The sequence below is a fragment of the Lupinus angustifolius genome, unplaced genomic scaffold (assembly GCF_001865875.1).
Source record: "Lupinus angustifolius cultivar Tanjil unplaced genomic scaffold, LupAngTanjil_v1.0 Scaffold_9_171, whole genome shotgun sequence".
NCBI lineage: Eukaryota > Viridiplantae > Streptophyta > Magnoliopsida > Fabales > Fabaceae > Lupinus > Lupinus angustifolius.
The window spans coordinates 44,157-59,326 of NW_017718268.1; the positions used below are offsets into that span (position 1 = coordinate 44,157).

The 15,170-nt window shown below is 32.1% G+C and overlaps 2 protein-coding genes across 4 annotated transcripts; both read left to right on the plus strand.

The window, feature by feature from the left end:
• Positions 1-538: 538 nt before the first annotated feature.
• On the plus strand, positions 539-1,287 carry LOC109337704. Its single transcript, XM_019574728.1, has one exon. It carries the CDS (start codon positions 604-606, stop codon positions 1,285-1,287), a length of 684 nt encoding a protein of 227 aa, XP_019430273.1. The 5' UTR covers positions 539-603.
• A 4,427-nt stretch (positions 1,288-5,714) lies between these two features.
• Positions 5,715-12,857, plus strand: LOC109337707 (transcription factor GTE1-like). 3 transcript variants are annotated; one of them, XM_019574742.1, is made up of 10 exons: positions 5,715-5,844; positions 6,040-6,165; positions 8,560-8,775; positions 10,167-10,244; positions 10,574-10,798; positions 10,962-11,060; positions 11,234-11,292; positions 11,786-11,936; positions 12,136-12,329; positions 12,463-12,857. In XM_019574742.1, exons 2-9 carry the CDS (start codon positions 6,040-6,042, stop codon positions 12,304-12,306), a joined length of 1,125 nt encoding a protein of 374 aa, XP_019430287.1. In that variant the 5' UTR covers positions 5,715-5,844; the 3' UTR covers positions 12,307-12,329; positions 12,463-12,857. The 3 variants fall into 3 exon arrangements, with proteins under 3 accessions (XP_019430287.1, XP_019430286.1, XP_019430288.1); XM_019574741.1 differs by having other exon boundaries at positions 12,136-12,311; positions 12,486-12,857; XM_019574743.1 differs by lacking the exon at positions 8,560-8,775 and having other exon boundaries at positions 12,136-12,311; positions 12,486-12,857.
• The last annotated feature ends 2,313 nt before the right edge of the window (positions 12,858-15,170 follow it).

Sequence of the window (15,170 nt, forward strand, 5' to 3'; positions counted from 1 at the left end):
TGTTTTGATACATTTTTAGTATAACTAAGAATATTATCGTACATATGGTATCATTTCAAATTTTATGATTATTTATCCCAACAAATATTATTTAACAAATCAAAATTTTAACTTTTGTTGTAATTCCATACCTTAAAGTGATAGGTAGATTTTGGAAATATTTTGAGAAATAAATTAGAAGTTCTCTAAATAAAATAAGTTCTCTAGCTATCTGGGTGGGACCTTATCAGTAACTGAAGCCAAGACTTTGGTAAGACGCGTGGAGACAACTCATCCTACACAAAAACAATAAACCCCTTAAAGAAAACTCAGAATCTAGAAGCAATTAAATTAATCCTAAACATTTTTCTCCTTTGGCGCCTACTCTTCTAGAGTTCTAGTTATTAAAATAGTAAATATTTATGTCCATTTCCCCCTAACCATTTATTCATTCTACTTCATCTAGAAGGCATCACCATCATCAATTAGTTCAACCCTCTTTACTTTCCTTCACATATATATTGAGAATTCCTCATTTAATTTTCTCCAACATCAAATATCTATATTCTCTTCACCCTTTGTTTAATTTCTCTCTTAATTTAGTGTGAGTAAATATAACACATTATGATGGCCAAAGAAATTCTCTTAGATCAAGAAGCAAAGAATTATGAAGAAAGTACTTTACTTCAAGACCCATATGAAGAAGATCAAGAAGAAACTTTATCCCTTTGTGACCTTCCAAATTATAGTAGTGATTCTGCTCAATGGGATGATTATTTTTCCAAACAAGGACAAAGTTCATCACATTCCAATGATGATGATGAAGATGAACTCTTTGAATTCTTTAGTGAAGAATTCACTACCCCAACTCCTGTAACAACTGCAAAGAACATCATATTTTGTGGCAAACTCATTCCCTTCAAAGAGCCTCGACAACAACAACATGTGACAAATACTTGTGACAAACCAAAACCCTTGTCAAGAACTAGTGGTGCAAAGGGTTCAAAGAACAACATGTGTGACTATGCATCAATAAAGAAGGTGTCGTTGATGAGGTCTACTACAAAGTCTAGGTGGCATTTGTTTATGTTTGGATCAAGAGTGTCTACTGAGATGGAGCTGAGTGATATAAGAAGCAGGCAAAACCGGAAGGTTCCGGCGACAATGATTCCGGCATCGGAGCAAGGCAAGGAAATGATGAAGAACAAGGGGAAGATGAAGAATACGAAAGGCTTGTGGAGGATATTGAAGTCCTTGGAATTTGGCTGCTTGAGTAGTACTATCGTAAAAGCTTCTTTTGTAGAGTAAATCTCTCCCATACTCAGAGAGAAGTACTATCCGAACAAAAACAAAAGTAATATGTTATAGCATTTTTATCCTTAAAATTAAACACTCGCATCTTGAGTACTTTATCGCCCATGTATTAATTACTAATTTCAGTTTAGGCACCCAAAACGAGTTAGGCCACTTGGCTAACCTGATGGTATTTTATTTTTTGGTGAATAACCTGATGGGTATTATTATATTGTCTACAACTATGTAGTTGGATTCTTTCACACTCCAAAAGAGATTTTGGAGCATGGTGCATGCTCTTATAAGTTGTAACAAATATCAAACACCGATTTTTGTTAATATAGTATATTTCGATAGTCAGGAAAATTTGTTAGATATGACCAATTATCGGTTTCAAAGTGTTAATATTTGCATCTAAGACTCACAAATTATGAGTAAGTATTTTATATATGCCCATGTGTTAAATGACATTTCACCCCATTTTTTGAGTGAAAATGGCACTCTCTTCCATTGACTAAAGAGATATTATAAAATATTGGCAGAATATAAATATTTGGTTTACTATGCTTAGTAAAATTACATTTTAAAAAAAAGAAAAGGGTGAAGCCTTGAGTGAACTAGGCTTGTCCTCATCTTCTTTAAGCTCTGCCTCTCCATAAACAAAGCAAGACTAAAAAGATAAAGATGAAAAATTGTTGTAAATAATTGTCACTCCCATACTTCAAGTTTGTGTTCCTAAGGTGCTGCTTAGGAATTGGGGCGTGTTTGGTATGGAAGAGTCAAGTTTGTAATCATGGTTAAACTTAGGAAATGCTAACTTTTCTGTTATTCATTGAGGTCAAATAGGGAGTGTCATTTTATTTAAGAATGGTGTGGAGTGTTATTTGAATAAAAGGGTTAGTGAGAAAATTACCTTAATTCTTAAAACTAATTAATATTTTTTAATTCTAAATACTAACTTTATGCATTTATAATTAGAATTTTGGTGAATTGTTGTGCTAATCGTTTGAATTTAATTTCTATGACATTTTAGGACATTAGGAGAGTAAAACAAGCAAAGATTGGTGTCAAATGGCAAAAAGTAAGCAAGACCACAAGTCAACTGACTTGTGCCCAATGCAGGAATGGTGCTCAGCGCAGCTTGTCCAGGTGAAGCGCCAGACTAGACGAAGAGGTTGCGCTTAGCGCACCACCCCTGCAGCACAAACACCAAAACTCAGAATGATAAAAAGGGACTGAAAAAACAAAAGAAGAAGGAAGTTACCCGATTTTTAGTTCCCAACTAAGTTTCGGTTAATTTTAGGATGATTTCCACTTTCCTTATTCCTTAGAATAATATGTGTTGGAAATGAGATGTAAAGGTGAGATAGAGTAATTGGAGAAGTTGTTGTAAGTTTATGGAGGAGGTATCACTTCTCCGTGAGTTATAATTTTCTGCATTGTTCTCTATCTTAGTTTTATATGCAAATGCTTAGCTAGGATTACACTCTTCCATGGATTGATTGTAATATTCATTTGATATAATGTTTGGAATTGTTATGTGAATAATTTGAAGTATTGATTTTCATGAATTACCTTGTAATACTTAATGCTTATTTTGGGAATGACGATTTGCTAACTATGATTTCAGAAATGAATTAGTGAAGATATTTTGGTTCAATAATCTAAAGCATGTAATTCATCATTTTTGTATAATGCTAGACGTAGTTTTATGCTTAATTGTCACATTATGCATGTGTCCGTATGATTGCAAGACATATATTCATATAAGCATTGAACAACTCTCAAAATTGTTGGCATAGACTACTAAATATAGATGTATGCTTGATGATCTATATAGCTTAATTTTATTAATCTAGTTGCTAGTCATAGAGTTATTTTAATAAAATATTAGTATAGACCAAAACATTGGCGGCTAATACAATTGAGGTGTGCACTTAACTCAACTTCACATGCATAGACTACTAGACATATAGGTTTGTTATATGAGTCATAATTCTAAATCTTTTGTGTAAAGTTACTAGACATAAAGTTTTTTTGCATGAGTTGCTAAATTAAGACATTAACTTTAGTAGTATTGAGATCCATCATTGTGTAAGAGTCATTCTTGAATTATTTGTTTGATTAGTTTCGAAGTTATGGAGAATGAATAGAAGATCAATCCCACTTCAAAACTCCAACATCTTTAGTTCATAATAACTTGACGTTTTAACAAACAAACACCACCAAAATCCTTTCGAAACTAGCTTATGATGATAATCTAATTATTAAAAGACTAGATTTAGCAAGTCTATATGGATAGGACAACCCTTATACTTTGTGTTTGTTTGTGACGCCATTTTGTAATTTCAATACCAATTTGTCGGATAGCGAAATAGTGTCGTTGTTGGGAACTTACGTGTAAATCATAGCATGACATATTTAGATCACTGTTTTAAGCACTTTTAAATTATATTTTTATTCACATTTTGAGTATATTGATATGCATTTGAGGTATTTTCTGTTTGTTTAGGGTCTAAAGTCAACATGAATTATGAGACGATTAGCCATGACTCCTTAACTCGTGCTGAACTTTTATCCTAGAATAAGATGCTTTTACAGCAGTCGGACATGCTCAATTGGTAGATGGCCACAATTCAACAAAAGGTGACTTGTGAGGGATGCCATGGTAATCACCCGACCATGTATTGCCCAAAACCCTTTACTGAGGATGCAATACATGAAAGGTCTTTTCCTATATAGAACCTCCAAGTTGGAAAATACCCTTAAGAAGTTCATGGAGCTAACCATGGAAAACCAGAGGAGTATCAACACCTCATTGATAAATTTAGAAATTCAAGTGTGTTTGCTACCACACACTTGAGTAATCTCCAAGTTTCTCAACCTGAAGAACCATCAACCATGCACTGGTCTACACCGAACATCAACCTCTCACTATGAAAGTCAAGGAATTGATAAGTAAAATTGCGTATGAAATGTTAGTTGACACTTTATTAGTAGTTAGCTCGTGTATCGTACAATATCATAGAGTATACAAGCATTGTTGATGATTTTATCATTAGCATAAATCATATCTTAAAAGAGTTAATGATTAGACATATGAGTCTTAGGAAGAGCACAAAAATGATCAAATCATTTAAGCGTAGTGACTCTTGCTAGAAAGCATTAAACATTGTTATACATTGGTATTAAAATATCAATGTCATATTGCTTTGGTTGATCTAGCTCTGCATCCATAAGATCACAAAGTAACGTCAAGCTAGTGACATTAAAGAAGTGTTTGATAAGAGACAATCCATTGTTTAAATTTCTGCACTTTGAATTTTAGTATTGTTCTTTTGTTTTTGTACTAATTTTTCTAAAGTAATAAATGTTATGGAGGTGTATTGGGGACATTGAGGTAAGAAAAGTGCACATACGACACTTGTGGGTACCCGTCAGTAATACTTGTAATGGATCGAGTTTAGATTTGTTTTTTGGACACCCATGTAGTTATTAACGAAGATTTTAAAACTCGTCGTTGAACGAGTGCATGTATGAGTAATGAGGTACCCAAATATGCAATTCCTAAATGTATATATCTATATATACAATGACATAAGTAAACATATTTTCTATTATAATTGTGATATTATTTTGTTAAGTAGTGATATCATGTGTGTTAGCTAGCTATTATGTAATGTTATGTTGATAAATGAATATTAAACATTTGATATGTTTTATTGTTTTATGTTAAATTATGTTTTTAGTAAAAATATTTTTGTTTAAGCGATAGTTTAAAATTGTAATTTGTACTTATGTTTTGTAATTATTATTTTCTTCTTCTTCTTTTTATTGTCTAAAATAATACACATAATTATAAGAAACATATGCACAAATATATAAATTGTTTACAATTTTATAAATATTTTCTTAATTTTTAGGTTGTTATAGATTTGCTGCATACCCAATAGTAACAGACCCAATAAGTATTTGTGTGGGTCTAGAACCCAAAATAGTAGGATTGTGGGGGTCTAGGTAGTATATTTTTGGGTCCATCCAAACTCATTATCGTTACTAGATGTGACACTTTATTATGCATTTGAACCATTAACAAAGTTGTTCTAATGAATAAAATCAAAATTTTAAGATTTGAGCGATGAAAGATAAATACTAGTGGGAGAAAACCACCACCCTAATATAAATTGATTAGGAGAATAAATAAATTATAGAATTGAAAGAGGCTATATAATAGAGATAGATAAAAATTTAAAATTAAACAATAGTGATTGAGATTAACGAAGTATGAGTAAATTTTTTCACTATTATTACTAACTCAATATTATTTTACGTGAAACCCAATCCAGTAAGGATAATTAATAAGAAAAAAATAATTTGTAATGATTAGGATTTTAAGAGTTTTCCCTTAAATAAATAGCTTATGATTATCCGTTGAGAAACGACGTCGTGTGACATGGAGGGTGAACTGAATCACCGAAACGCCGAAAGGCTTAATAAGAGAAGCACCTCGCGACACAATGAATAACCACTCTACTGCACCGTCTTGCTTGTCTCGTCGCAACTCACTTTCTGGTACTAACCTCTTTTTCTGTTCCTTCTCTTCATGGATTACCACTTCATTTTTTTAATATATATTTTGATGTGCTATTACATATAGGAGAACAACATCACTATTAAGTTGTACCTAAGTTTTTCTCTATTTACGATACCATCTGTTACTTAATATTAACTGGCACTTTGTCTTTTGTGTAGTGTTCTTTGTTGCAGATGGAAGCTTTTGATGCGTCGATATCAGAGGCGATAAATGTTTTTATGGGAAACCCTGACGGCGATTTGATTCAGATGGAGGGTTTCAAGCATCGTGTTGATAATATAATTTCAAAGGTTGATAAGGTAAGTATTATTTAAGGAATTAGTGGCAAGTATTATTCTTGAGTTAGTTTATTTGTTAAGTAAGGAGGTCAGATTTTATCACGCTACATAGAACATTTACATTTTCTTACTTCAAAATTAGAGTACACGTATGAAGTCACCGGTTCAAATTCTCGAAACAATCTCTCCATTTATATGGGTAAGACTGTGTACATCTAATGCTGCCTATATCTGCCCTCCCCAAATCCCACTAGGGGAGAGCCTTGTGCACTAGGCCTTTGTGACCAGTTACAGCTGATGGAAATAATGGGTGACTTTATTGGCTTGTAGGTAGCGATCTGTGAAGGGTTGAATTGTTATTTTTTATTTTCGCGTAGCTTCTCTTTAAAGGCTTCTCGGAAATCCTATTGTAGTGTGGCTTAGATTTTATTGATTGTGTTTCGTGCACCATGCACATCTTTCACTCATTAGCTAAGCCTTAGAGACAGCGAGCTTTATTGCTAATTTTGGCATAATACTATGGTATGACAATAAGGCATGGTGCTGTCTTGTTAAATCCGGACAGAGATCTGCTGTCCCATATACTGTCTCGTGCCAATGAAAACATGTCATGTCGATTAAATTTTTTAAACATTCATTATTATTGCTCTCTTTGCTTCATTATCATTAGTCTAGGACAATATATGGGACATGGTCTGGAACAACAGATCTTTGTTCGTTAAATCCAGCAAGAAGTTAATGCCATCTTGCATGATTTAACTGAATGCCATGTGCCATATCAATTTACTTTGTGCAAAACAAAACAACATACTGTGAAAAATGGGTAATTGTTGGAGTCTGAAGATTTTGGCTCATCTACAGCTTTGTGCAGCCTTCTTTCTTAGTTGAATAGTGTGCATTTGATGCATGATTCATGGACATTTTTTTCTGAGACCCATAAGAGCTGTAGCATAGAACTAACTTGGTCACTGCAAAGTGCAGTCTTCAGTAGAATGTGGCATGTGATTCAACACCAAGTAAAGACTAAAGAGGCTAAGTGATGCGTGTTTGAAATCCCACCAATCCTCTAATACTTTCAGTCAAGTATGTAAGGTTCTTTGATTAATCTTTTTACTAAGAGTTTAGCGAATATAGTTGTAAAGAGTAAACATATACTGGCAGTTGAAGTATAGTGGTAGTCAGCAGGAATATTGGGTGCATTTGGGGTCTGGGTTAAGCCACTTTTATATTCTCCGTTTGTTCAATTAGTGAAATTTTATCTGCTGTCTCTGCCTGGGGACATAGGCTTAAATTTTCTTTGTAATTCTTTTCCTCTTATTATTTGAGTATTTTGTCACTATGTTCCTATTTTTACCCCAAAACTAGCAAGACACATAAAGCAAAATAATGCACACAGTTGTTAATGATTGGATTTAAAGAATGCAAGCTCTTTTGCAGGGATACAATACAAGTGCAAAATTTTAGAATAAACAAGAAAAACCTTCCCTTCCCTGGGCAAGGATAGTATATGTTTAATTAGTTTCGTTCCTTCATGTGTTGCATGAAACATGTTTTGTAATAATACTTATTAATATAAAAAAAAATTGGTATACTTTCAAATAAAATTTAGTATCTTCCTTTATCAGACTGTTTTCTGTGTGTGTGCATAGATGGACAGAATCAACAATGCAGAGAAGAAATGGAATATCTTTTTGTTAGATATAATAAAATAAATAAAGTTATCACTTCTGCAACCAATCTTTTGCATTCTAGCACTTTAAAGTTTTCTCGGTAGGCAGCTCAGAGTCTCTTGCACATGCAACGCATCTGCATACTTCAGAAAAAAATTTCTCACTAGTGGGATTAAGGTTTGGTTGTTGTTGTTATTGAAGAAAAAAAGACAGATTTTATAAGAATTGGGAACCACTAAAACACAAGCCTCAGTTTGCACAAAAGGACAAGAACTGCTCTGTCTCTTTTGATAAACTTCTATTATACTGTTGCTTCAGTTTTGCTGCATTTAACTTCAATGTGTTCGGAAGTCATTAACTCTATATGATAATCATCCCAAATGTTATATTTGTGAATTGTGATTAATTGAAAATAGTTTTGATGAAACACTCAATTAGCATTTATGTTTTATATCGACCACAATTATGTATGCTATTATTTTCTCTCAACCAAATAATGCCTCTGTAAATTTATTATGTCTAAATATTAAAATATGGAAGTTTTTCCTAAATCACATTATACTCATTTGATTATTATAATATTTGAGGAATGAAAAACTGCCTGTGCATTCATAACTTTGAAGAGGCATTAACAATGGTTTTAATCTGTTTGGTTAATCAAGGTGCTGCCTTTTCTCTGCTGTATGATGGTTCTTGGTTAAATTTGCACTTCTACAAATTTTCTGTGTTATGTATTCTCCTGCAGCTTGAGCAGAAAGTGCATGACATAGAAATTTTTTACTCGAGCGTGAATGAGAAACAAACATATGTGCCTAAAGGTAGCTCAGCTACAAAGGATAAAGATAAGGAGAAACATGTTTCAAGTATTAAGAAGCAGCAGCAGGACACATCACATAGAGAAGCAGCTGCTTCAAAGAGAATGCAAGATCTCATGCGGCACTTTGGCACAATATTACGCCAGGTATGAATCTATAGTTCGTTTTTTGTTAAAATTTGTTGTAGTGTGCAGTGGTTGTGGAAATGTCTCTTTGCACCTACATGTTGATTGTCTTTACTTTATTTTTATATTTTATTAAATTTTCAATGTAACTTTTGATTATTTTGACAAATCTGCCTTGCTTGTTCCGTGCATTTTCATGTAATTTTCTATTTTTATGCATCATCTGTTCCAACTCATGATAAAACCAAGTATGAAGTAACAACCTTGGATAATAAATTCTGTAGTTTTTGATAATACCAAGTAACAATCTTAAATAGTAAATTCTCTTTCTTTTTTTCATCTTATAATGATTATTCTTCTTTTCTTCAAGAACATAATTAATTCAGGAGTAATTTGGGGTTTCTTGTTTTCTTTTTCTGTTCTCTCGGGAGACTTTTAGTGCACTGAACAGTTAGCTATGATGCGTAGGTCTTGCATATCTTCCTCTCGTAAATACATTTGTGAGTAGGAAATCCATTCTTTTGGCATGATATTCCCAAAAACTAATACGATCATGGAAATGCTATACTTTGTTGTTACAGAAAGTTAGTTTATTTAATTTTAAAATTTAAGATGTATAGATGGCTACAATGCAATATTTGGAACCTTTAACTTTAAGGTGATTCTAATTCAAGAATAATAGTTGTAGATGATAAAAGTGAACGGAGCAGGGCAAAGCCTTATGCTTAATCAGGGATTAGTCCACACTCAAAAAGTGTGAAGACACAATGATCCTGCCAAAAAGAAAATGGGAAGCCAGTTATAGGATAAGCAGGAGTACAGCTGAAGCCCGTACTGAGTGGAAAATTACAAAACATATATGGAGGATTCATATTAGTTTTGATTGAGGATATCGTGTTTGTATGGAGGCTTGTTATTTATTTTATTTTTTAATTTGAAAATTACACCAATTTTCTGGTTTTTTTATTTTATATAAATGAATACCCAAGTCTTACAAAGGTATACCTTTTCTTATGGAGTTACATGGTGGATATGCTATGCACATATCAAAAGAAGTATTGTTGACCAGGGTCCAAGATTTTCGTATATGGGAAAATTCATTTCAGTGTGCCTCTTATTTGAATCATCTACGTAACCAAGTATCGTTTGTGATATGCTTTTATGATGATTTCTATTCGCAGAACAATTTACACAAAATATTTCTGTATTTCATTTGGTTATGTTGTATGTGGTGATCACATTTCTTGTCCTGATTATGCTATATTTTTTCTTTTCCTCTATATTGTATGTGGAAAATGATCCCATGCCATTGGGTGACAGTGTTTGAGTGGTAGATGAAGTTGTGATAGTGCATGTCTTTCCTTTTTTTTAATTACTAATTAGGTCTCCAATAATTGGTCATTTTCCATCAGATCACTCAACACAAGTGGGCTTGGCCTTTTATGCAACCTGTGGATGTGGAGGGCCTTGGTTTAAATGACTACTATGAGGTCTGGTTATGTGTATTCAAATTTATCAAGTTATTTCATTACTGTTACTGATATCGAGAGACTTTTGACCTTCATTATATTTCCTTTTTGTTTGTTGAGGTTTTCTTATATTTTGTAATTTAAACACTTCCTCTTCTCTTAAATAAACATACTTAATAATATAAAGAAAGTGGATGATTTTGAAATACCCGGGTGTATTTTTTGGTTGTGGATTAATAATGCACTAATACTGAATTTTTCATTCAGAACTGTGGGTTTCAGGTATCTGATTTTCCATTAAAATCTCTGTTTATGCCTTTGATCAATCTGTTGTATATGATACATACTAGGTCATTGATAAGCCTATGGATTTCAGTACCATTAAGAATCAAATGGAGGCTAAGGATGCTGCTGGATATAAAAATGTTCGGGAAATTTGTGCTGATGTGAGGTTGGTTTTCAAGAATGCAATGAAATATAATGACGAAAAAAGTGATGTCCATGTGATGGCAAAAACTTTGTTGGCCAAGTTTGAGGAGAAATGGTTGCAACTTCTGCCTAAAGTCACTGAAGAGGTAACCTAATTCCACTGTTTTCCCTGAGATCAATTATTGGGCAGGATGGAATTTGATTACAAATTGAATAAGGCGTCTATTTCATTGTGGAGACTACTGAGATTTTCTTTTTCTATCAATAATTTCTTGATAGTTCTTATCATCTTGAGTTATTGAAGTGTAGGAAGAAAGACGAGAAGAGGAAGAAGCTGAAGCACAGTTAGCCATGCAGCTTGCTCAAGAAGCAGCTCATGCCAAAATGGCTAGAGACTTAAGTAATGAGGTATTGAGGGAGAGTTTTACATACTTCAGGATGGGTTTTGTTTGGGATCATATAAAATTTATTCAACTAATCTGTTGGTTTTTTCAAGCATAATAGAATACATAAAATATGAGAGTATTGATTCTATTAAACATGAGACTTTGCTGAAGATGTTTTACTTTGTATCTTCTCAGCTGTATGAAGTGGATATGCATTTAGAAGAGCTACGTGAGATGGTTGTTAGAAGATGCAGGTTAGTTCTGTTACATTACATTTCTTGAAGAATACACCCAAAAAATTATCTGTTATATTTTGGCCTATAATTTTTATGTTCCTTGTTAAACCATTGTATGCATGTTATGTGTGATGATTCTTTCTATCTTTTTTTGTGTGTTGGGGGTGGGATGGGAAAGGGGATATTTTTGCTCTGCTATTGAGAGCAAATGTATCTGTTGGAAAAAATTCCATTCATTTTCTATCTACATATTCATTCTGTTTAGGATTCTAGATCAGTCTTTTTAAGTTGTGAAATTTGAAACTGAAATAAGTGCTGAATTACTAATGTTGAGAAGGAAAACGACAGTGTCACCACACCCGTAAGAAGGTCCATGCTGGTGTTCTTGATTTTTTAACAACTTAAGCGTTTGGGAGAGTTGGTTTTCGAAAATTTCGGCCTTATGGTTGGAAGATATTAAAGCTTTACTTTGTCACTCCCACAAAGCTAAATTGGAGAAAATTGGTTTCAGAAAATTGTCAACTGAAGAAAAAAGAAAGCTTGGAGTTGCTCTCACCCGATTGTCGCCTGAAGATCTAAGCAAAGCGTTGGCAATTGTTGCAGAAAATAATCCCAGTTTTCAATCAAATGTTGAAGAGGTGGATCTTGACATGGATGCTCAGGTCACTACTCAATACTTATTATATATCTTCACATTTTTATATGTATATGTTGTATTCAGAAAAGTTTAAAAGAAATAAATAAATATAATTGCTTTATCATTCCAAGTTTTACAAGAGTACATCTTCAGTTACATTCATTTGTCAGAAATTGATATAATGAGCTTGTTAATGAAATGAGTATCTTGTGCTCCTTAAGCAGAGTGAGTCAACTTTATGGAGGTTAAAGTTTTTTGTGAAGGAGGCTTTAGAAGTCCAAGGCAAGAATTCAGGAACCATGGATGGGAATGAAAGGCATAACAACAACAAACGTAAAAGAGAGATATGTGATGCTATTGCCAAAACGTCAAAGAAGACCAAAAAACCCACTTGAATGTCATTTGGAGATGACTAAGGGTCCGTTTGTGAGTTGAATTTTGGTGCGAGAGGAAAGAAAAAAGAAGATTTCGAAGTCATCTCAGAAGTGCATTTCATTGCTCTCAAGTCTTTCTTTTCCCTCCAAAATCTAACTCACAAATAAGCCCTAAGGAGTAATTCCTAGACTCAAATTTTTAAGTTTGTAATTTTTTCCTTGGAAAATGGCTTTAAATTGAGTTGTTCAAATTAGTCTCTTAAGCCAACTATAGACTTTCCCAGTGGCTCCTCTTTTCTCCCAAAGAAATCTTTGAGATGTAGCCACAGTAGTAGTTAGAACTAAAGGCATCTTTGCCGCATATAGATGGACCATGTATTCTGCCTTCCAAGTGGTTAAAGGATAGATGTAAGTTTCTGTTACTATTACGACAACCAAACCTTAATCTCATTTGATGGAGTCGATTATATGAATTGAACGATGTTATGATGTTCTATATATTAATTTGTCATTAGAAACCAATTGCTAACTCATGGAAATCATGTATCTTTATTATGCTTGGCTTGTCCTTCCATTTCTGTCTAAGTCATAATTCTTTTGATCTTTATGTACTACTTTATTATACTAGAATATTAGTTGTTAGACAGCACTATATTAACATGGTTATGCAGTACTATATAATATCATACATGTTGATGGCAACTTTTGTTATAGAGTGATTAAATTGATGCTAAAATCAGTCTTGTGCGAACCAGACCGTAATCGGACTTGAAAACGGTTTTGGTTTACAGTTTTAACCGAATAAGGTTGAACCACTTTGAATCGGGGAAAGTCCAGTCCGACTGTGTTAAACCCGGTTAAACTGGATTAACCCGGGAAGTAAACCGGACGGTTCACTTAAAAATTTAAAAAATGGACTGCTACTCTAATCTTTTGTTTTCTCCGATCCAAAAAAAGATAAAGAGACGTTACTTTAATATAATTATACATTATTATTAATTATATAAAATTTTACATTTAAATAATCATATATTTATAAATAAAATTATTAATTATATCAGACGGGAGGGTTTAACCGGTTAAATCGGTTAAACCTAATACGAGAACTCTTTCGATTTAACATCTGGCTCGAGTTTCATAACATTTGATTAAAATTCTCTAGAAGACAAACACCATTAGTTTAAATCCATTGTCTTGGACTCTTTATATTTTTTATTTTTTCTGTTCCACACGTTTGTTTTGTCTTCATGAGTTACTGCCATTGTAAGTTCATTAGCTTAACTTGGTAATGAAAAATGGGATGCCCATAGATTCTACTGCAAATTAAAATCGGTCGGTTTTCACCAATTCTAATGCATGAGTGATCAAAATATCAAATAGGAACACTGTATGGAGTTATTAATATTTTTTGGTTATTATAAAGAAAACACAAGGTTTTTGTATTATGACTTAAAGTTAAATGTTTGATTCATGAGAGCGACACATATTGGAAAGATAATTTGCATTTCAAAAAATATTAATTCCTTATCCATAGGGTGATAAATAATATTATGCTATCATTTGAGTTTGTACTTTTAGTTGATTTTTTTTGTTGTTAGATAAATTTGATGTCAGATTGTTTTTTTAAAGGGGTGTTAGAAAAGTATTTAATCTTTATTTAAGTTTGCTTTATATCAGTTTTTTTACTACATATACTTGTGGATGAGTCTCGTCTTAATACCAGTTAAAAATATTCATACCAAACGGTTTCAATTGAATTGTATTAGTTATACTAACCATTTTTATTTAAAATTATTCCTTTTTAATAAAAATGACATAATTTTGCAAAATGTTGGGAGGATAAAAAACTACTATATTTTTTTATCCTCCTAAAACATAATTTACCATTAAGTTACACATTTTATTTTAACAAATTATGTAAATAAAAATAGTTATTATCTTTATTGATTTTTCAACATTAATATTAATATAATATAACATATATATAACTTCATTGTTTAATCAGTGAATCACCAAATAAATTACTATATTATCATATCAATATATTAATTGATTTGATGATTGATATAGATATAGGTGAATCATTAATATTAATAAGTGAATCACTAGTATTAATAATACTACTATACACTAGGTGAGAACGTGAAGGATTGGAAAGAAGAGAAAATACCCCGATTATAAGGATGAAAACTTCTCTATATGAATGATGAAAACTCTGTCACTTATTTTTACAATAATAGGTTCATTCGTCAAAAAGTTACCTTTCAAACTGATAAAATGGATATATATAAATTATCACATGCATATACAAAAAATAATAATTTTTTAACCGATATATGGCACCTATAGGGTGGGTATTATTATCCTTCTCATAGCCTTTTTTTTAATATAAAAGGTACCAATTTGAAGTATGTGGGCCAGACTAGTCATAATCCAACAAAAAGTCCAAACAATAAAATTGTTATCTAGACAAATTTTATTCCCGTTTTCTTTTATATTGAACTGTTATCTAGATATATCCCCTCCGAGGTGAGCTTAAATTTATAAAACAATAGGAGAGATCAATGTAATTAAATCAAACCTTAAAGGATATTAGTATAACTTTTCCTTTTATATATTATTTGTCTTATCATTTTTTCTATTAATAAATAAATAAATGAACCTAATTAGTACATGCAAAACAAATGCTCTTGAACTTAAAAAAATGAAAAAATACATTCATATTTAAAAAAATGAAATGCCTTACTTACCTATTTTATTTCTACTTCAATTTTAATTATCATTCTCTCAATAACAAACAAAAAAAACTATCAGTGTCTCATATATGTCTTAGTGCTACTCAGTCATTCATCATATCACCCTACTATTTTGTCTTTATTATATAT